Genomic DNA, 21,985 nt, shown 5'->3' with positions numbered 1-21,985 from the left:
AAGAAATGCTTTAGGGCTGTGTTTGTAAAGATAGGTTTAAAAACAAGTGAAGACGTAAATGCCAGGTTAAGAGACTTAGGCTGTGTGTGCTAAGAGTGAAATACAGGAAAGTTGGTACCAACAAAGTAATGTGATGGTCAGAATGATAGAAGCGGAAGGAAGGAAGGAAGGAAGGAAGGAAGGAAGGAAGGAAGGAAGGAGAAAGGAAGAAAGATAGATAGAAAAACAGACCACAGTAAACTCTCCAGCTTAGAGTCTGATGCAAGATGTCTGTTGAGATCAGCAAAGTGCTTGAAGGAAAAGGGTGCAGGAAGATTTTATGAGACTAGTAGAATAACTACTCCTTCTCCTTCTCCTCCTTCTCCTCCTTCTCCTTCTCCTTCTCCTTCTCCTTCTCCTTCTCCTTCTCCTTCTCCTCCTCCTCCTCCTCCTTCTCCTCCTCCTCCTTCTTCTCCTTCTCCTCCTTCTCCTCTTCTTCCTCCTCCTTCCTCTTCTCCTCCTCCTCCTTCTCTTCTTCCTCCTTCTTCCTCTTCTCCTCCTCCTCTTCCTCCTTTTTTTTATCCTCTTCCTCCTCTTCCTTCTTCCTCTTCTTTCCCTCCTGGTATCCCAGGAAATTAGGATATAAAATGTATTTCACTCTTCTTAACCTACCCAAACAAACAGCTATGAAAGCAAAAAGAATCCCATATAGATCCTTTTTATTAAGAAAATCGAGCTTTTCTTTCTAGCCTTCCTTTTGATTCTGAATACAGTGCCTGTGATTTTCTTGGCTCAAAACAATGATAATCATGTGTGTATTTATACAAAACAGACCAAACAGAAAATATGCTTAATATTTGTGACCACACCCTGATGCCATTTATGTGAACTCATAATAGAGGTGATCCTTGGTATCTGATCTCCTCGAGCTTCAGAGCCTGTAGGGTAGGTAATTGGAGGCTATTACATTATCCTTAGTCAACTCTCAAGCCAGGACTTGACTTCAGTGCCTGGAATCTTGTCCTGATCCAGGGTCCAGCCACTTAAGGTGAGGCGGGTGAAGTAGAAAACCTGTGATTCCTCACACTGATTTAAAACATCCTCGTATACATTAGAGACATAAGTAAATATTCAATTTAAATAAGACACTAACTTAGGGATGTCTCCCTAATGACAACACATTAATACTTTCCTAATGTTTTAGGGCATCCTCGGATCATCTTGGGAAGAGGGAAAGAATGACAATGATGGATTACCAGTACCCGTCTTGGATCTTTGTCAATGAGAGGACATTCATAACCAGGTAATCATACACCTGTATGATATGTTAGTCTGCTCCGGTCACTGGGAGGATATGCCAATTAGACTTTCCTAAGCATGACCTATGACCAACAAGACCAGTGCTGTGAGTCACTGGGTAAGATTCTAGATAAGAAAGTAAAGTAGCTTCCTAAAGACTGCTAAGCTGTGCACTGTCATAGAGGAGCCACCCATGCTTCATCAACAGCTGTCTGATTTCATTTAAAATTGTGCTTCAGTTTTAATAATTCAAACATGTCCGAAGACTAAGTTAGGGAGATAACGCTCATGGATGATAGTAATATACTCAGAGTTTGTGCCAAGGCCTGTAATCATGCATTTAGTCCTTAGCTCTCTCTTTCTGCCTTTCCATTTCTGATACATTCTATTTTTCTTTTGACATGAGATTATATAAGAAATGGTGTTGGGGTCCACAGAGGTTTCCTAGTGAGATCTGAGCTTGCTTTACACAGCAGGGCTGCACTAGAGGATGGCTTGACAACGTGTGTGGTTATCAGGTGTCTGGGATGGTCTGCACTTGGCTGTGCTGGGGGAAGGTCTTTTGCTCCACCCCTTGGCATTTCTATAAAAAGCCCTTTAGAAGAGACAGAAGAGGCTGGTGGGTTTTGACCCAGGCCCTCCTGAGGCTATTCCGTGTTTCTGTCTGTCTCTCTCCTCTATATTTCTATCTAAATCTCTCATCCCTCACTCCCCAAGAGTCCCTGGGGTCAATAAATATGGGATCTGGCCCCCTACAATGTGGCCAATATCCTTACTTTATTTCCTACACACAATAAATAGCACCTCCTATTGCTTTGGGAACAACAGAAGTTTAAAATCTAGAGAGATGAGAGCTGACCTTGCCTGAGCCAGGGCAGATCCTGAGAAAGAGAAAGAGGTAGTGCAGACCCACATGGTACCAACACATGCACCAAGTCGTACGGAGGCTGAGGTGCGCAGTGGAAATGCACGCAAGAAATGCCAATGCTGTAGGACAGAGTAACAAAGCAAAGGGCACCGGTGTGGCCAACAGCCATCACTAGAGGATAAAGATGAATCAGAAGAGTGGGAAGAAAACATGAAAGGCCAACTCAAAGGGAGAGCTCTCCTTGTTTGTTGCTCAGACAGTGGCTGGCTACTCACTGTGGAAGGACTGTAATGAGCACCAAGCACTCGGCAATGAACCAAATGAAACTCTTACTTTCAAGGAACTGAGAGTACAGCCAGTAGGAACATATGTGCTGAAATAAATGAGACACACAAATAAAACAGGAAAGCGAGCAGCGAATCCGGGCCAGGCAGGCAGGGAGTCTCTAATTCAAGGAAGTATTCGGGGAAGACCTTAGTGAAGACAGAGGAAGAAAAAGCTTCAGCTAAGTGGCTGTGAGCATCCCGGCCTCTGAACCAGGTGCATACTGACAGTATTGGAATGGCCAGCGTAGAGGAATTAAAGCAGAGAGTTAACAAAGCTGAGATGAGAGATCCACAGGGCCCAGAACACATGGTGTTTCAGAGGCCACTGGGAGACTTGGCCTTTCCCACCCAATAAGGTGAGAAGCCATAGACAGATGTTGAATACCCCGGTGGCGACATTGGTCTGTCTGTTGTTTGAGGGGCACATTGAAGAAGGGCATCAATAGAGGTAGGGGAGTCACCATTCAAAGTGGAGATGGTGGTGCCCTGAACCATGGCCACAAGAGACGTAGAACAAAGACTGCAATAGACTGCCCAGCTTAGATACCTGTCGAACTTCGCAAAGTGCCCAAAGAAAAGGGCACACCAAGGATTTGATGCTACTGTCCTGATAAACATTTTACATTATTTATGTTGCATTTACAGAATTAGAAAAGCTGAGAAGATTTAAAATACGTAGATTGAAAGAATAAAAGTATCCAGATCAAGCATCCAGGGAAAATGCAGTTTAATTGTGGCTCATTTATTACCTTAAACAGACTCCATTTTACATAGCTGAGACCACACTATATCTTATTTTACAAGCCTATCATTTGATTATAAATATTTCCCCCACACCACTAAAGGAAGTCTTCCTAAAGTGTTTTGATTGATACAGTAGCATTCAGTGATACAGAAACACTATCCTGTAGTCATTCCCTAATTTCTGTCTTCAAGATGGCTGTAGTTTTGTTTTGATACATAAGGCTGGTTGACAGAAATAGCAGGGAATCAATGTGTACAAATAAGGCAAGGTTACTTATTAAAATTAGCTCTCTAAAAACATCTGCTTTCACCAACAGCTGAAGGTCTCATGGCCGCTCTTCCTTATTTCTTACAGGAGTGCTTGGTTATGCTAGGTAAAATGTAAATCACTTGAGGTTAAGAATTACCCATTTTTTGCATATGTTTCACAAAGTTGGACAGGTGGGTGAGCTTAGTGTATGAAATGATTTTTAAGAGAAACATAGATGCTCATCTTATTTTAACCCTTATGGAAAATATTAAGACATCCAGACTGCATTGGGCTTTCTTTCTTTCATCGAGGGAAAGAAAGGGTTTATTTAGCTCACCTGTACATTTAGCCTTAACACTTAATATGTACAAAATATTTTGACAAGCATTACGTAATACTCAGCTATAATATAGAAGAAAAAAAAGGAATGGGTTTTGAAAACCTGTGGACATTGCCACAATATTATTTCTCTGCAATTAAATATGTCACAATGAAGCTGCACGCTGTTGGGGATGTTTCTAACGTAGATGCTCAGGACCTTTGTTTTTTGTCTTTGAATCGGTCAGTTGAAGACCCCAGAGTTGGTCTTCCGTAGTCCAGGCATCTGTTAGACCGTGGCTCTCCACATGCTCATTAGAGCCCTGTATGACTGAGCATCATCAGGAAGCAGCACAATCCCACAGACACGATGCATCAAGATAGGACTTTTGGGGGGCTGGAGAGATGGCTCAGAGGTTAAGAGCACTGACTGTACTGTTCTTCCAGAGGTCTTGAGTTCAATTCCCAGCAACCACATGGTGGCTCACAATCATCTGAAATGAGATCTGATACCCTCTTCTGTCACGCAGTCAAACATGCAGACAGAACCCTGTATATATAATAAATAAATAAATCTTTAAAAAAAAAAAGATAGGGCTTTTCAACCCGGGGTCTGTGGAACGCTTGATTCTGATTCGGAATCTCACCAACAGTACAGATGCTGGGCTCCCTCCCAGAACTGGTCAGGTGACTCTCCTGCCTACTGAACTCACTGAACTGCTCACAGTAGGAAGGGCTGAAGTTCTGGCAACTTCTAACTTTCCATCATAAAACTCTCAAAACCATAAGATATCTCTGCAAAACTGTCATCAAAAAATGATAACAATACTGCTGGCTGATCCAGTATATCCACATCTGGCTAACAGCCCCCACTTGTTTACTCATGGAAGCATGCTTTCAGCTCCCTGTCTGCATTAGGCATCATGGTAAACAAAACAGAAATTGTTAACTTATTGAGGTATTTTCGTTTGCCTGTACCGAAACGCAGGAAAGTGTTGGGAATTGTTTTTAAAATATGAAAAAGTAGTACCTACCTAATTGAAAATTTGGGTTCAGCACCTTTAAGGAGAATTCACATATGAGCAATAAAACAAGAGGTCTGAGGGTCACGGCCCTGCAGCCAGCAAAGCACTTGTACCTTAGGACTGGGTGACCGTTTGTTTTCCAGACTTCCTGGCTCACAGGTGTTGGCGTCAGTTCCTTTGAAGCTCCAGTAACTATGGTTCCAGTTGCTGCTTCATGGCCTGAAGACACCACTGTGCTGGGTGCCCATGCAAATACTCCAAATTAAATATGCTTCCCTTAACTTGGTTGCTTTCAAAGCACCTTCATTTTACCTTGTAAATCAGGACACTTTAGACGTGAGTAAATACCAGCCCTGTATTTAAAGCAAGCAAACAAACAAAACGTCCAATCCAGTTTCAAATGCAGGTCGGATTTCAGAACCCGGTAGGGCTTTGTGCTTCTCAGAACCTGATATCAACCCTCACAGGCCAAAAGGCACATGTGCATTCCTGCCCTTAGTAAATAAGTTTAATTAGCATGGCGTCATGAGCTTGTGCAGAAAGCACGTTATTCCTTACAGCTTCTTTTTCCAGGCATGCTGGCCAGTACCCTTTGCTGAGACAAAAGAACTAGCCACCTACCTTTCTAAGCACAAATTATACACAAAGGGACAGTGTTCCTGAGGCTGCCTCCTACCTGGCTCCGAGAGCCAGAGGGCATTGTTACAGTGTGAGTCCAGAGTCTCCGGATCAAAGGAGCGAGCACCAAGCCCCAGCCAGTGAGGTCTATGAGGAGAAGTATTGCCCTCAGGAAGGCCACTTCTGAGTTTAATGAGGATACTAAGGTTTTTATGGAGTCAAGGGTTTAAAATGAGCCCGAGACAAAGAGTTTGAAGCCTGTGCTTGGAATCATCTGCTTTAAAACATGGACATTTTTCTGTGTGGGGATTGTTTTAGAATTTTCACAGTATTACTCTCTGATGATCTGGTGAAAATAAAGGATTATTATTAAAAACAAAACAAAACAAAAAAACCAAAACCCTGAAGGACACCATAGGACTGTGTCACAGAAAGTATGTGTGGAAAGACAGTACTCCTCGTTAAAAGTTCTTAATGCCAATATTTCCCCAAAGGCATATGTTGTCAGTCGTCACTGAGTGTATCAGTGACAGTCCCCTGCTACGGCCAGTACCATTTATCTGCTATGTGACCCATTCTGTTACTCCAACAAGTTCAAAAACCCAGACCTTTCCGAGATACACAGAGACTTTCCCAGAGTCTGAAGTCAAATTGCAAATGCCCCTCTGTTGAATTCCTGTGTAGAATTTAATTTCTGATGTCTTACCAATTGCATTGGTAGAAGGTATTCATCATCTGTGTCATTGTGTGTCCCCACCCACTCCCCACCGCCCCCTCCAGTAGACTGGGATTCAGTTTCCGTATTTTATTCCCTAAACAAATGATGTTTGAGGGTGAACCTTGAGCCAGAAACCAGAAGAGCTAGGGGTTTAGATAAAGCAGAACCCTTCTAGAAGGACTTTACTGCCTGACGCTGCAGCTCTCAACTTGCCCAGAAAATTGCACAGAGGTCAGGCAGTTCCTCGGAGTTCCTGGGTCTTCATTTGGGGATGGGGTAGGTATCTTCGTGTCCACAGTTGCCAGGTGGCTCAGCCGCTGTGCTCTTTGTGAAGTGCCAGTATAAGGAGTATAAAACAAAGTAAGAGGACCTCCCCTGACTGAGATCTAGGAGAGACTGTTTATACCAAAGTTTGACGATGGGGGGGGGTGGGGCGCTAAGGACAGTTTAGAGGGATCTGGTGCAGGAAGCCTCAGAATCCAGTGGCCAGTGAGTTAGAGCAAGCAAAGGGTTCCAGGCAGGCTGACGCACATGACACATGAAAGTATCTCTCTCTTTAAATTTAAAAAATATATATATTTATTTTACATGTATGTATGTCCTGTCTACATGTCTGCCCATACACAGTGTGCAAGCCTGGTGCCTGCAGAGGCCAGGAAGGTATCAGATTCTCTGGGAACGGAGCTGTGAGCTGCTATTAAGTGCTGGGAATCAAACCTGGGTCCTCTGGAAGAGCAGCCAGTGCTCTTAACCTCTGAGCCACCTCTCCAGACCTGAAAGGCTCTCTTAAAAGGACATTAAAAAGGAAAGCAGGAGAGGACCATGTGCCATGGAGGGTTTTCACAAAGAGCTATAGATAGACATTTAATGATGTTAAGCGAAGCAGATGATATGATTAGACATGTTTAGTGCTCAGTGGACATCGTGGGGGTGACAGGTGGGTGTTGCTCAGAACAGCAGGGCAGTTGGTTAATGTATTTATTTGGAGACAAGAAAAATCAGCGGTCAGAGTCGTGAGAGCCAAGCTGTTACAGCGGCTGTCAAGCTATGTGAGGAGAAGCTTGCTCACCTCAGGGTTCCCTCCCTCCTCACCTCAGTGGCCCCCGAGAATCACACGGTACCTTCTAGCAGCGCTCTCACAGGAGGCCTGGTGAGCCTGGATGGCCTACAGGTAACAAGGGGAGGACTTCATTAAGTAAAATAATTGGATCGCTTCCCCATCCAAAAGGAGCAGAGCATCGGAGGGCAAAGCCACCTTTGGTCTTCATTCTTAGCAGGCACAAAGTCGCTCACCTTTCACCCACAAAGGACATTGTTTCACAGCACACTTACGCCTCTCCAAACAATGACCAGTGATGTGTAGCACTGCTGTGTTTACTTTTTAAGGGACTTTTTTTTTTTTTTCAAAAATTTCCATTAAGCCTTGTTTTAGAAAAGATGGAAAACTTGAAGTGTAAGTGTACAGCAGGTGGGGTGTGTGTGAATGAGAAGCAGGTATTTGGAACCGTGATCGGCTCTCCACCCAGCCAGCCAGTCACCTCCACTTCCGGAGCCCATCAGCCTTCTAGCAGCGCTCAGTTGAAGCTCCTTGATCTCTGGCCTGGCGGACCACAACCGCCTCCCCTGGAGCTTCCATTCTGAGGCCCATTCTCTTTGAGCTTCCAGGTGTTTCTCTCTTATGTAAGCCCCATTATCTTGCCAAAATCCTCCAAAGGTTTCTTGCTGTGCTCAGAGCAAGATGCCTGCTGCCCCTCAGGATAGCTTCAGAGGCTAGCAGGCCCTCTACGACCTCCTTCCCTTCAGAAGCACCAGGCTTGGTCCTGCTCTCGGGACACTTGCGTGTCTGCCTGGAACCTCTCCCTCGCTCTTCCTCTGGCTGTGTGCTCCCATTACTGAGGCCTCAGTTTACGATCTCAGAATTCCTGAGCTGCCTCTCTTACATCTTCGTCCCAAGCACTGTCCCACAGAATCGTGTTTTCTTCTCAGAAATCTTCCCCTCTTTCAAATGAGGGTGTTCCTTTCTTTTCTTTTCTTTTCTTTTCTTTTCTTTTCTTTTCTTTTTCCTTTCCCTTTCTTTTCTTGCCCTCTGCTAGAAAGTCATTCTCATCTACAGAAGTCCCAGTGCTATGCAGGGCGGTGGTGGCGCACACCCTTAATCCCAGCACTCGAGAGGCAGAGGCAGGTGGATCTCTGTGAGTTCGAGTCCATACCCTGCTTCTACCACAACACCTGCTACGCTTTAGTCCCTTACCAGAGTCCCACTGGATGAAAATGAGAGTAACCCTCTCAAAGACCTGACCCATGACATCACTATGACTTCACAAGGATCATCCCCAAATGGCGTTTTCCTATCGAGGGGGTAAAGTGAGGATCCACATGATGCATCTCCCCTTTTTTAATGTACATACAAATTTGGAGTCACTAGAAGTAACCAGTGTAGTTTCAATCAGAAGGACGACATAGCTGTCATTCTCCCTGGAGAAAGCCTCTCCATCTTTTAAAAAGCTAGTATGACCCGAGTTCTCAGTGCTGCAGATGTAAGAGTGGATACAAAAATGGGCTTCCGGCCGGGCGGTGGTGGCACACGCCTTTAATCCCAGCACTCCAGAGGCAGAGGCAGGCGGATCTCTGTGAGTTCGAGGCCAGCCTGGTCTACAGAGCGAGATCCAGGACAGGCACCAAAACTACACAGAGAAACCCTGTCTCGAAAAACCAAAAAAAAAAAAAAAAAAAAAAAAAAAAAGTGGGCTTCCTCAGCTGCACTGGACCTGCTCACTGAGGACCTGGCAGGAATGCAGATTCTCAGGGCCCACCTCAGACCTCCTCTATTAGAAGCGTGGCAGGCACAGCTCAGCAGTCTCGTCTCCACAATCTCTGTGGGCCATGCTGTTGCCCATTCAAAGTTTGTAGTTAACCTATGGATCATTGGGTTCCGTGGCATTCACATAGGGAGTGGTATACTACGCTTCCATGTTTATGGAGCTTTCAGACAGGATTTTCTTCATCACCGAGGGCTTCTCACTCTGTTCCCTCCCCAAACAGCACCAACAAGGAACAGAGTCACATTGGTCAAAAGTATCAGGTCTTCCCTTTGGATTGGCGTGAGCAATGGCACTCATGTGTAAATGGCATTGACATTGTGACCCAGCCCCTGAGGCTGGGTGTCTCTGGCCAGAGAAGAAGATGGCCAGGCAGAGTCTTCCTTCACGCTGGCCTCTGCCCACTGACCGCACAAGCTGCCACACATGCTTAGCTGCTTGTGCTAGCAGAAAATGAGATCTGATATGCAGCCTCCCATTGCAGCGGTCAGCTGGACAGCAGGTTATGGTTTAATTTTTAACCTTCAGCTTTAGAAACCAAACATGAGAGGCAGTGGGAAGTGCCCCTTCTCTTTGATGGATAGACAGCCCTCTGGGGTACAACATTTTCAAATACTGATATTTATTCTTCTGAAAGGAGTCTCTTTGAAAGGGTCAGACCCAGGCCTGTAAGCCTGAAACTGAGGAGGCGGAAACAGAGGTTCCTGAATTCTAGGCCAACCTGGGCTACAGAATAAGTATTCCATCTTTCTATCCTGTCCACACCTTGCACGGCTTAGTGATGGGGTTCCAAGCAGCGAGAGCCCGCTCATACAGGGGAGTTTGTGTAGTTAAAACATCTGGAGCTTTTCCTTCATCTATCACTTAGTTCCCCACCTCCCTCCCGGCCCCTGGCCCCTGACCAGCGGCAGCTCTCTCCATAGTCTAGCATAGAGTTTCTGGAGCAGCCGGGAACTCTTCCTCTTTGAAAGGACAGAAGCTTGGTGCGTGAGCCCCTGCACAGAACTCTGACGTCATGCTTCAGTCAAGATGGCCCTCTCCGCCCCAGCACCTGCCCCGCCCCGCCCCACCCTGCCCCCAGCTTTCAGACTTTGGAACCCAATCCCTTCATTTGCAAAGGAAATGGGACTAACGTGCTTTGCTAAACTGAAGAAGGTCTGTCTGCCAGGTGGTGAGACATTCTCCCTTCAACACCCCAGCCAGAAAAAGAGGCCCAAGGCAGCCTGGCACCCAGGGTTTCTTCTCAGGGAGGCCTGCCTCAAGTTTGCAGTTTTGACTCCAGGATTCAAATGGATAGTAAGGAAGGATAAAGCGGGGTCTGAGAATTTTGCCAATGCTTACAAACATCAGTAGTTCACAATGATGACAGCGTTAGCTTTATTTTCCATTATCCTCATATCTCCTGTTTCTACCTTTCTAGAGGCAGGCAGCCATTTATACTATGAATTATGGATGTCAGGTGTGAAAAATCATGAATACATGAAACGCTTAATGCACAGTTTGGAAAGTGTGTAGCATTACAAGCCACAAAATAACAATCCCTACCACAGTCAATTCATGTTTACATGAATTACACCCTACATGTTTAATTTCTAGTTGTTTTTTAGATTTATTTGTATGTGTATGCATGTCTGTGTGTGTGTGTGTGTGTGTGTGTGAGAGAGAGAGAGAGAGAGAGAGAGAGAGAGAGAGAGAGAGAGAGAGAGAACTCATGTGTGTATGTGTACTCACAGGTCCCCATAAGGACCAGAGGCTTCAGAGCCCCTGAAATTGCAGTTACAGACAGCTGTGAACCAACTGATATGGGTGCTTGGAACCAACTTGGACCCTCTGGTTGAGCCCTTAACCTCTGAGCATCTCTCCGTCCCCTAATTTCTAGTTGTTTTATAAAAGCACATAGAACGTTGTAAATTAAGCTTTTGAACCGACCATATGAAATGGTTAAATAATCTCACTGCTAAATTTAGTATTATGAACAGAGTCGATGGAGAAAAGAAAACTAAATGTACAGAAAAGGAGTGGGGGGGGTGCTTTTTTCTGTCCTGTGTATTGAAGGGACTCAAGTAAAACAGCCCTGCTCTAAAGCATGGGAGCGTGCACAAAGAATGCCACCTAATGCCACCAGCAGGCTGCAGTTCAGTGACTGACTTGAACAGTCAGCATTTCTCGACAAGTCTCCCAGAGAGCAGCACAGACGTAGGACACAGCCAAGCATGGCCATGGACGTCACATGGTACACAGTCGTCTCTGAAGTTCATGCTGCGTTACAGCGTGCGACAATCTCGGTACTTTGTTCACATTGGGTACACGTTGTAAGGATCAAGAATGGAGCAGAGCTCCGTGGTTTCCAGGGAAAGCGTAGAAGAGCCACTTCTAATGCTGTGAACAATTGGAAAAACAAGAAGGGATTACTATGTTGCAGCTCAAATTTGATGTCCATATGTCTGTGGATAGGAAGCATAACTCCCTTCCACCCATCATCCTGTCTCATGTCTGTGTTTATTACTCTTTACAAAATCAAATTAGTGTTCCTTCTAGACAGCTGAATAGTATGATGAGAAAGAGGAACCCATTTCTTGCTAAGTTCATTATCGATGGCACACGTCAGAATGGGGGTGCCTCCCATCTGCTGAGCAGCTCCAGTTCTGGCCACAAGGTACAAAGTACACCTCAGGATTTTTGCAGATCATTTGCATATGCAAAGTATGCCTTAGCGTTTTATAGTCCACTCGCATATGCTTTTAACTCACTAAAGCCAAGCAGGTCCTTAGAGGGACAGGTGCCCTTAGCATCCCTCCTCCCCTCATCAGGTCCTTCCTGGCTCGCTCTCTTCCAAAACCCATGCTAGAGAATTCTGGGCACACATCAGCACCTCCCAGTATCCCCACCCTGCAATGCCCATGTTGGAATGCCAGTTTCTGTGGTGGAAGCTGATGGTCCCATAAATTCCTTCAGTTAGAAGTTCAGTCTGTATAGAAGTTTGGCATTTCTCAGTTTAGTAAGAACACCTTCCCCTTCATATAGTGTGTGAAGATGTTTCTTAAACACCCATGTTATGTAGTGTGGTGTAATATTTTATGTTCCAAAACTCCCACAAATTTTTCTCAGAAAGTCAAGATTTGATGACTCACTTAATTGTGTTTAAATCGTATTTCTATTTCTTTGCCATCTCTGTGTCTTCTAGACATCCCAGGTTCATGAGGAAGGACTAGATGCGTAGCCTCTTTCTGAGCTACCAGTTTAGAGCTTTGTTGGGGGATGTGAATGGCCTGTACCAATCAACAGCTCTGTGTGGGGTGAGGACATATTTGGGAGCTGAGAGAGAAAGAGGCACAATTTGTTTTGTTTTGTTTTGTTTTGTTTATTCATTAAGAATGGGTCCACTTAAGCGGGCTCTTAAAATTCTGCTAAAATTACCACTGAGTCACATTGTATATTTAATCCTATCCCTTTTAATGATAAGACAAACAAACCAAAGAACCTGGTAACACTTTTCCTCTGGCCTTACGTGCCTATATTGCAGTTATTTTAGACCCCTTCTAGACTCTAGATCATTCCATGGGCATTCACATGTCTTCCCAGAGAACGTCAGCCTTGTTCTTGAACCTCTTCCTCGGTGTTCTGATGGTCTCAGCCTCCCTGGCTGCCTCCATGTTGTCTCTTGCCAAAGTTCCCCTTCAGCTCCCTACCTACTGGCTTCATTGTCGGTCTGCCCTCCTCTTGCCTAGTGCTTCACCAGCTCCCCGTTTCCCAGAGGACGGATTTGTTTCTGAAAGTGCTCGTTCTTACAAATCCCCCTGGTTCATGCTCAGCTCTGAGCTGCTCTCACAGACTGCAGAAATGGTGATATGTTCTTATTAGTGTTCGGCTGGCCTGGCAAGCTTCTGGTGTAGTCACTGCCCACCCAGGTTCACCGCAGGGGCCATCTTGTGCTCACCTTCTGTGTATGATTCTGGCATTTATGAATGAGTGCCCATTAGTTCAGCCTTTCTGTTAGCATGCTTAATTTGATTTGGCAGACACAGAGGACCAATGGATGGCGACTCTTTATCTCCTTATGCCCCATTGTTTCAACTAATCAACCTAGTTTATCACAGGCTCCCCTTTCTTCCCAGTGTTATGTACACCCATTCCTTCACTGGGTCCATGAACTAATCATCTTTTAAAGTCCTCTCTCTGGTAAGATGCACACAGTAAAGAGGCCCTTGTAGAATGCATTCACAATCACTATGGTTTTTCACATAACTTCTAAATTTTATGATTCCTCATTTTACCTTTTACCACTAACTTTTCTAAATTAATTTAAATGTGCTGGGCAGTGGTGGCACACACCTTTAATCCTAGCACTCGGGATGCAGAGGCAGGCAGATCTTTGTGAGTTCGAGGCCAGCCTGGTCTATAGCGCAAGATCTAGGAAAGACGCAAAGCTACATACACTGTCTTGAAAAATCAAAAAAAAAAAAAAAAGTTAATTAATTTAAATGCTTTAGTTTACTGAGTTAAAGTCTTCTACTATGTTCCCAAATCCTTCAAAGTTTTCTTAATACTTAGTCAAAAAGATCCTGCTTGTGACAGATAAATGTGGAAAACTTTGGTGGTCTCTTGTTACATGGTGGAGTATGGATTGGCAGGATTCCTCTGCAAAGAGCCAAATTGTAAATATTTTTAGGGTATGTGGATCATAAGGTTGCTTTTGGAGACATTCCACTCTGCAGTCATAGCTCATAGCAGCCACAAACAATAAGCAAAAAGTTAGTGTGGCTAGACGCCATTACAAATTCATTTACGAAAATCAGCATCCCCAGGACCAGGGGTTGTCAACTCCCCAAGTCATTTGGAGACTTGCTTTGGTGTTAGAGGATTTGATCAGACTCTGTTCAGGGACTGAATATTTCCATTGCATGGTCCTGAGTGATGTTCTGAAGGCTTGTGCCATGCCATGTACTGGGGTTTTTCCAGAAGCAGAAGCTGAGGGGGTGAGGTTATATAAAGCTCCATGTGCTTCCATAAGGATGCTCTGTGCTCAGCATATCAGGATTTGCATCCCTAGTGAACCTGAAACTTCTTTGTGCTGCTCTGGCATAAAGAATGAGAGCTTATAAAAGGGCTATTGGGATCTTTAGTGGTAGTTCAGTTTTAAAGGTAATACGTCACAATAATGACCCCAAGGGACAAAATCAGTGTAGCAGAAATACTAGTTAATATTAAACATTTTCAGTAAGTCATTTGGGAAATGGAACAGTAGCCTGGAGGCCTTCACTGGAATTTCTTCCTATCGTCAGTGCATGGAAAGTATGGCCCCCAGAAATGTGCACATTGGAAACTGCAAGCGAGAAAAAGTCAGTTCAAAAAGCATGTTTCTATGACTCCAACATGTAAAAACAATATGCATAAGGCCTGTTGTTCAGTACTCAGCCAGGGTTTGTTGACTAACAGTTTAAGTCTCTACCCTAAACATCAGGAAAATCCACTGAGGGAAACCAAACTGACCTGCTCTCCCAGAGCCTGTACTCTTATGGGAATGACAAAGATATTTGAGGATCAAGGAGACACGCACAAGGAAGTACTTGGAATTAAAAGTTATGGGATATTTTTTGATAAGTAGGTTTACTTTAAACAACTTTTCCCCCTTTATCTTTTATTATTGGTTTTCTTAGGAAGAGAATATTCTGATAATTTTACTGAACCAAAATTAATTGAGTGCTTACTGTGTGCCAATACTACGAGGGTGCACTGGCTGGTTTTGTGTCAACTTGACACAAGCTAGAGTCGTCAGATAGGAAGGAGCCTCAGTTGAGGAAATGCTTCCATAAGACCCAGCTGTAAGACATTTTCTCAATTAGTGATCCATGGGGAGGGAGAGCTCGGCCTATTGTGGGTGGGGCCGTCCCTGGGCTGGTGGTCCTGAGTTCTATAACAAAGCAGGCTGAGTGAGCCATAGGAAGTAAGCAGCATCCCTCCATAGCCTCCATGGGTGGCTCCCCCCCCCCCCCCCCCGCCCCTGCCCCCGCCCCAGACAGGGTTTCTCTGTGTAGCTTTGCGCCTTTCCTGAATCTCACTCTGTAGACCAGGCTGGCCTCAAACTCACAAAGATCCACCTGGCTCTGCCTCTCCCAAGTGCTGGGATTAAAGGCGTGTGCCACCACCGCCCTGCCCATAGGTGGCTTTTAATGAAATGTTTAAAGAAAATGAATGAATGAGCTAGCAGTGTGATAGTGAAGAGGAGGTCACTCTAATTAAGCAACCAGCAAGTTTAAATCCTTAAGACCCGGATTGTTCAGGAGACATCGAGAAAGTCTAGTGTAGTAAGTGAAGGGAAGAGTCATCGGGAATGAGATAGATGGGCTGAAGAAGACTAGATCAAACCTACTCTCTCAAGTCGCCATGACATCAGGATGTTGAATTCTATGCTGGGAAGACACTGAGGAGTTTTGAGCAAAGGAGGAAAACAACCAAGTTCACATTAAAATAACTCCTGTTGTCAAGACTACACAAGAGATACAAGAAGCCTCCTGGGAGGCCATTTCTGTAATCTAGGTGAGATGTTGAGCCTCTCCAGGCGTGATGACTCAGAGCGAAGGCAGGCGGAGACAAAGGTGAAGGAACCAGTCAGTGCCCCAGGGTCTACCTGTCACCTGAGTGAGAGTCCTCTGGAGCAGCGAACATTAATAATCCATTGATTGGCCGTTGTTGCAACATCAAAGAGAAAGAACCATAATGTGGGATGCATAGTAGGTGCTGGGTGCTGGATGGTTGACCTCTGTGGAACAACACAAAGCGGAAAGGTAAACCATCTTTGCTTCACAGCTGCCTCCTCTGACCAAGCTCTCCCACCCATACATCTAATTTATGAATTGGCATAATTAAAATGTGTTAATGTTCTCAGAATGCTTCGGATTCCCATGGGATGCCTTAAATTAGAATGGCGGAATAATAATGATTCCACAGAAACATTTTTTCATCTCATACTTTTATGAAGTGAAAGTACTATTTCTGTGTTTTCTATTCTAAGGCTTAAGATTGAATGTAACTGAAAAAAAAATGTTCTTTCTTTTTCTTTTCTTTTTTTTTTAGGGAACAACTTAATTCTTTACTGGAGGCTTATAATGTTTTCTATGAAAACCAGAAAAATCTGCATATTTTGTATGGACAGGTAAGCCCACTAAAGAAATGCAACAGCTTGATTCACAGAGTCTTTACCATGTAGCTGAGTCGGGGTGAGCTGGAGTCTGGAACCTAGGGACACGTGGGGTCTACATAAGCAGATAAATCTCTAATTTGTCCTGACTGTCATGTTTAGACTAGTTCACAAAATAGTAGGCCTGGAATGCCTGCGAGTTTGTAAGCCTTCTTAGCAAAGGAAAACATACAAAAAAAAAAAATAATAATAATAAGGACACATTTGCTTTCTGTTTTAAAATGGAATGTTTCTCATATAATGGATAATGTTATGAACAGTAAGCCTACTACTTTCTTACACTCAAAGCAACATGTCTGTGGAGAGGTGTGCACTGTGACACCATTTGCAATGAGAAAATGTGACAGTGCCCTTGTATCCACCAGTGTGATATTATAACAAATCATGCTGTACCTGTAAAGCCGAGTTTGATTCCTTCATTAAAATGAATAAGTTGAGTTCCGGTTAATGTATGCTATCTCATAATGTCAATAATCTTAAAATGTTAGAGAAATAGTTCAGTCATTAAATTGCCTAAAAATTGGCTTTTCATAATCACCAATGACTTTCTAATAAAACTTTCTAGTTTCTATACTCTCAAAGTTTCTATAACAATAATATATTACCTTAATAAAAAGATATTTAACATATAAAAAAGAAGATAGGTTTGAAAATAAATTGTATGAGAATTGCTTTGTTCTTAACTTTTCTTTATGTATTTGCAAAATACATACATATATATATATATACATCTATTTGCTAATTTTTCTTCACTCACACATTTCCTCCTTTTGTTATACTATTTCTATTTTGAATGAGTACTTACTTAAAACTATTAATTTTTTCCCAAATTTATTCTTTGTGTGTGTGTGTGTGTGTGTGTGTGTGTGTGTGTGTGGTGCATGCACATAAGTATGCAAGTATACATATCTTGTTCACAGGTGAGGAGACCAAAGCATAATGTCTCTGGCTATCACTCCTCTCTTTGTTGCTTTGAACCAAGGTCTCTCACTGAACTAGAAGCTTACTGCTTCAGGCTAAACCATTCAGAGAGCTCTAAGGCTTGACTGTATCCAGCTCCTGGTGCTGGGGTTATGGACAGACACCGTCATGCCAGGTTTTCACACAGGGGCTGGGGATTTGAACTTGGGTTTCCACTTTTTGTTTTGTATCATATAGTGTGTTTTTATGGGCCTTCTTCTTCTTTTATTGAGATGGACTCTCAGTATATAGCCCTGGCTAGCCTGGAACTATACACTAGCTAATGTCCAGAGATCTCACACCCGCCTCTGCCTCTTTGTTGATTTTAAAGACAGGTGCCACCACCATCATACCTTAACAAGCAGTCTTTTTGTTCTACATAATTTTATGAGTTAAATTATACATACCTATGTATTCAAACAACTAAGGCTTTCAGTGACTAGTTATTCTGATTTCTAATTCAGTATAGTTTTTAAATCTGCCATACTTTTAAATTAAATGGAACTAAAGCAATATAATGCCACTTAATCCAAGAACCAGAGCTCAGAAAGCATGGAATGCACTGTGCCTGTTGGTGGACGGGTCACAGATACTGTGGCTTATTGTGCCAGGCACACTGTCTTAAAAATGAAAGGCTCTGTCAAAATTAGAATTGTTTTTGCAGATAGACTGGGAAGCCACATAATCCATCCTGAGAGATGCATAAACCTAGAAATAGCTCCTATGGACTTCCTTTCTACATCTTCAGTTAAAGCATTGAACTTTCTATAAATGATGCGAGACAACTAGTGTGGGTAACGTCTTCTTTCTTAGACCGAAGATGGACAACTGATTGTTGAAGGAATGCTGGATATTTTCTGGGGAGTAAAACGACCCATACAGCTAAAAATACAAGATGAGAAGCACATCTCTTCTTTTGATCTGTTGAAGTCATCGGAAACATTTTCCAGCAAAGGGTAAGCTGTCCTCCCTTGCAGTCTAAGGATTAGATGGCCTCACACTCTGTCTTCTTTGTTTATGCTCTTAGTGCAGGTTGCCAATAGCTGTGCACGAGGGCTTATGGACAGTCTCATATCACTGTTATCAGCTAAGTATTTGGAAACCGTGTCTCTGAGGTTAGGCGAATTTGCGCATGATCCCTAGTTAGCCACCTGGCAGGACCAAAGGGACCTTAGTTCCATGAGCTCCACAGCCTATGCTTGTGGGCCTTTCTGCTCCATGGCTTATCCTGGAAGACTGCACTTGCTCACTAGAAGAAACACAATAGGAAAGTAAGATTTGAATAGTCCCTAGCTGACCTTCAACAACTGCGAAGAAAACAAATTTGTCCGCTCCTTGGAGTAAAGGGCTCTTCTTGTTTTCTGGAAAGAAGACTGAATTATGTTCGTGTTCAGAATAAGCGGAGCTGTTTAGCCTAACACAGCAAAGTGCGTTTGTAATTCATTGCACATAACAGTTCCCTGCATGGGTGGATCCAACTATACCTTGAATGTCTGACTTTGGTCAGGTTTTGTCATTCTCCTTTATAACTTTTTTGAAAATTAATAATTATTCCAAATTGTACTCATGAAAGGGCTCACTTCCTTTCTTCTGCATCTTTATTCCCATCTCACCTCCCTTCTGACACCTGGACCACTACAATTCTCTTCACACCTCCTAGCCTCTCATCCATTCCTGGAGGAGAAATGGACAGACAGCTACCAGGATGATGCACTGGAGTGGTCTGACCTTTGGCCACATATAAGGAATTTCAGGTACCACCTTAGCGAATATACCCATGATTTTTACCTTTCCAACATTTGTCAAACCTCATTCTTGAACAAGGCTGAACATTTTGCGGTGCCCTAAACACACCATTCAGCTTCTTATTCTCCTCACTCTGCCTGCCTGGAAGCCAGCCTGCCTATCCATGGCCCGTTCTTTTACACGCCTCTAACAAATTCAACACATTCTCCTGAAAGCCTCCCGTGATCCCTCAGTCCATACCGAGCGCACTGACCTCAGTGTTCTTTATCACCTCCAGGGCACACAGTTTGTTGGACTTTTACACGTCTTGTCCTCCATCTTCAGTGTGAGTTTCTAGGAAGGCATCTTGAATTGTCTCTGCATCTCTGTGCCCAGAACAGAGAGGAAGAAAGGAGGGGAGGAAAGAGAGGAATGAGAGATGGGAAGAGAAGGGGATGGAAAAAGAGAGAAAGAGGGATATAGAAATATGACAGATGGAGAAAGAGTGACTGGAGGGAATTGGACCAAATGAAGTCCCCATGAACCTACAAATAAATTATACATTCTTTGTGTGACAACCATCCCACCCCATCTGCCTTTCCTCACTTGTCTCGCATCCAAGCTAAGGGCTGCCGGTGGGCACAGGACATGGAACTTATGAGCCCGAATGGAACCACGACCTCGGGCAGCATATGAAACCCGGCATCCCACAAGCCCAAGATGGCTGACAAGGCTGGTCACTCAGATGATTGGAAGCAGCATTTAAGAAGGATGGAGCCTCGCTTTAAAAAAGAAACTATACACAATATGAATTCACAAAACTAGTGATTGTATTTCACGTCTTTCTCAGAACTCATGGCAAAGTTCTTTGAGAAGCCAAACCTTTTGCTACATTTTAATTCCTTTGGGTTTATTAAAACTTCCTAAGTATGAGGCATTAAAGTGATATGCCAAGGAGGTAGAATGCACTTACACTGGTTTGTGAAACCATTGTTATTTTAATAGCTATTCAAAGATATGTTTTAATTTCTCAAATTCACAATACTAGTTTTGAGTTAAAAATGCTGAAATTCTGGTGATTTTTAGGAACTGGAGGTGGAGGGACAAGGTGATGCTGATGATGCTCTCTCGTGTGCCGTAGCGGACTATAGACTGTCGTCCTCACACCACATCTTCTGCAGAGCCCGTTTTCACTATGAACACTGCTGGGATATTAGGAACCCTTCTCCTCACCGTGGTCGAACATGGCAGAAGCAGCATATAGGCAGGGAGGGGGATTTGGGCTCACCATTGCTCATGTACAGACCATCATGGTAGGAAAGGCATGGGAGCTGGAGGGACTCTGTCCACAGCAGTGGGAGCCTGAGCCATAGCTTGTTCATATCTCAGCAAAGCAGGAAGCAGTGAGCTCTGATCAAAGTGTCTTTAAGGTCTGTCCCCAATGAGCCACTTCTGCAAGCTAGGCCATGGTCTCAGTGACTCTGCAACCTCCCCAGAAAGCACTACCAGTTGGGGTCCAGGTGTTCAAACACCTCAGCCTATGGAGTACATTTCACATTCAAGCCTTAGCAGCTTAAAAGCAAGACAGAAGTTATTTCTCATTATTCCAAACTGAGAAAATATAGCTGGACAACTACAAAAGCCTGTGATTCACAGTAGTAACCAGACATATACTAGAACACTGTGGGTATTGACCTGTTCTTTACCATAGTAGCAAGACCTTCTAGAACATTATAAGAATGCTTGTGCCATCAACCATATCTTTCTAGTGAGTAAGAATTAGCAGGAAGAGATCCCACCCCTTATGCATACAATGCAGACTGTCTCTGTCTCTCTTTGTCTGTCTGTCTGTCTGTCTGTCTGTCTCTCTCTCTCTCTCTCTCTCTCTCTCTCTCTCTCTCTCTCTCTCACACACACACACACACACACACACACACACACACACACACACACACACACACACGAGCATGATAGCATTGGTTGTGATTGGTTAGTCAAGAGGGCCTGGTGGAGTCAGCTGAGCATTCAGGCTGGGAGGCACAGCACAGGAGGAATGGACTCCCCTGGCCTCTGACTCTGAGAGTGCACAGACATCCTCGGCACTGTTCCCTGACTTCAGTTCCTCTCAGGTTCCCTTCCTTGATCACCTCCTTTAAGGTGACACATTTAAGTTCTGCACCCCAATTAAACTGTGTAAAGGATTTGACCATTCCCTTATTCCAAACCTTCTCTCATTTTCCTTTCCCCAAACTGCTGTATCTACAGACAGAAGTTTGTACCACTGCTCAGATTTTCTGTCCCCCATGGGTTAGTGGACAATGAAGGACAGGGACAGTGTGTGCTCAGCCGCAATGACTCCAGTTGTGTGCTTGTCCATTCATCCTCACCGTTCTTGCCGTGTTAGTTTGTTTGAATCGTATTAGAAATGAGTCACACTGAGGAAGTACTAGCCAAGTGGGAATGGTAGAGGCTGCAAAATCAATCAGTTTGTTTGAGCTCGGACCATGTATGTGCGTGGAAATGACTCTAGAGGAGGACTCTGAGCTCTCGTATCTCTGCCAAATGTTTTCTTACAGAAGTTGTGTCTTTAAAATGCAACAGACAAGAAGTGCCTCACTGGGGCCACTTTCGCTTTTGCTGGTTTTCATTTCTGTTTTGAGATCTTTCTAAAGTCTGTGTTGGCATGTTTTAGACAAGCCATGGCAGAAATAAAGAGCAAGAGGTGAACAGGTGTGTATTCGATTTGCGTCGATGGGTTTTTCTCTTCTCATGTTATACGTAGGGAAGTAACTGCACTCTATTTGTCTATAAAATTTCTACCTCCATTTTGTTTTGCAAAACATTACAGCCCCCCTTCGGTGTTTAGATTGGCCCCAGGTATACTTCCTGGTGCTTGGTCAGAGCAACACAAACTGCCCCATGCTTGGACATGTTCAACTGTTTATGCTAAAGTTCTAACCAGTTCTTGCTTGATAAGTATGGGCAGCTGCCCTTAAGCTTAGTCATATTCGCAAGTATATGGAATGGTTCTTGAATCACACAATCCCAAACTGTGAAGCAGCTGTTTCTGACTTCAACAATGAGTGGCAGGGAGGAAAGAGGCAAAATGAATATATTGAGCTGTTCTTCAGCCCCTGT

General features: G+C 43.9%; 1 protein-coding gene across 2 annotated transcripts in view; it reads left to right on the top strand.

Moving 5' to 3' along the window:
- Positions 1-21,985, top strand: part of Rassf6 (Ras association domain family member 6) — a 38,718-nt gene that overhangs the window by 7,500 nt on the left and 9,233 nt on the right. For both annotated transcript variants that reach the window (XM_037209145.1, XM_028881892.2), the window contains exons 2-4: positions 1,184-1,282; positions 16,039-16,117; positions 17,936-18,078. In XM_037209145.1, coding sequence (XP_037065040.1) covers positions 1,218-1,282; positions 16,039-16,117; positions 17,936-18,078 — 287 coding nt within the window. In that variant the 5' untranslated portion in view covers positions 1,184-1,217. The remainder of the gene's footprint in view (positions 1-1,183; positions 1,283-16,038; positions 16,118-17,935; positions 18,079-21,985) is intronic.

This window comes from Peromyscus leucopus, chromosome 10 (assembly GCF_004664715.2).
Source record: "Peromyscus leucopus breed LL Stock chromosome 10, UCI_PerLeu_2.1, whole genome shotgun sequence".
NCBI lineage: Eukaryota > Metazoa > Chordata > Mammalia > Rodentia > Cricetidae > Peromyscus > Peromyscus leucopus.
This window is presented reverse-complemented; position numbering and strand designations above follow the sequence as displayed.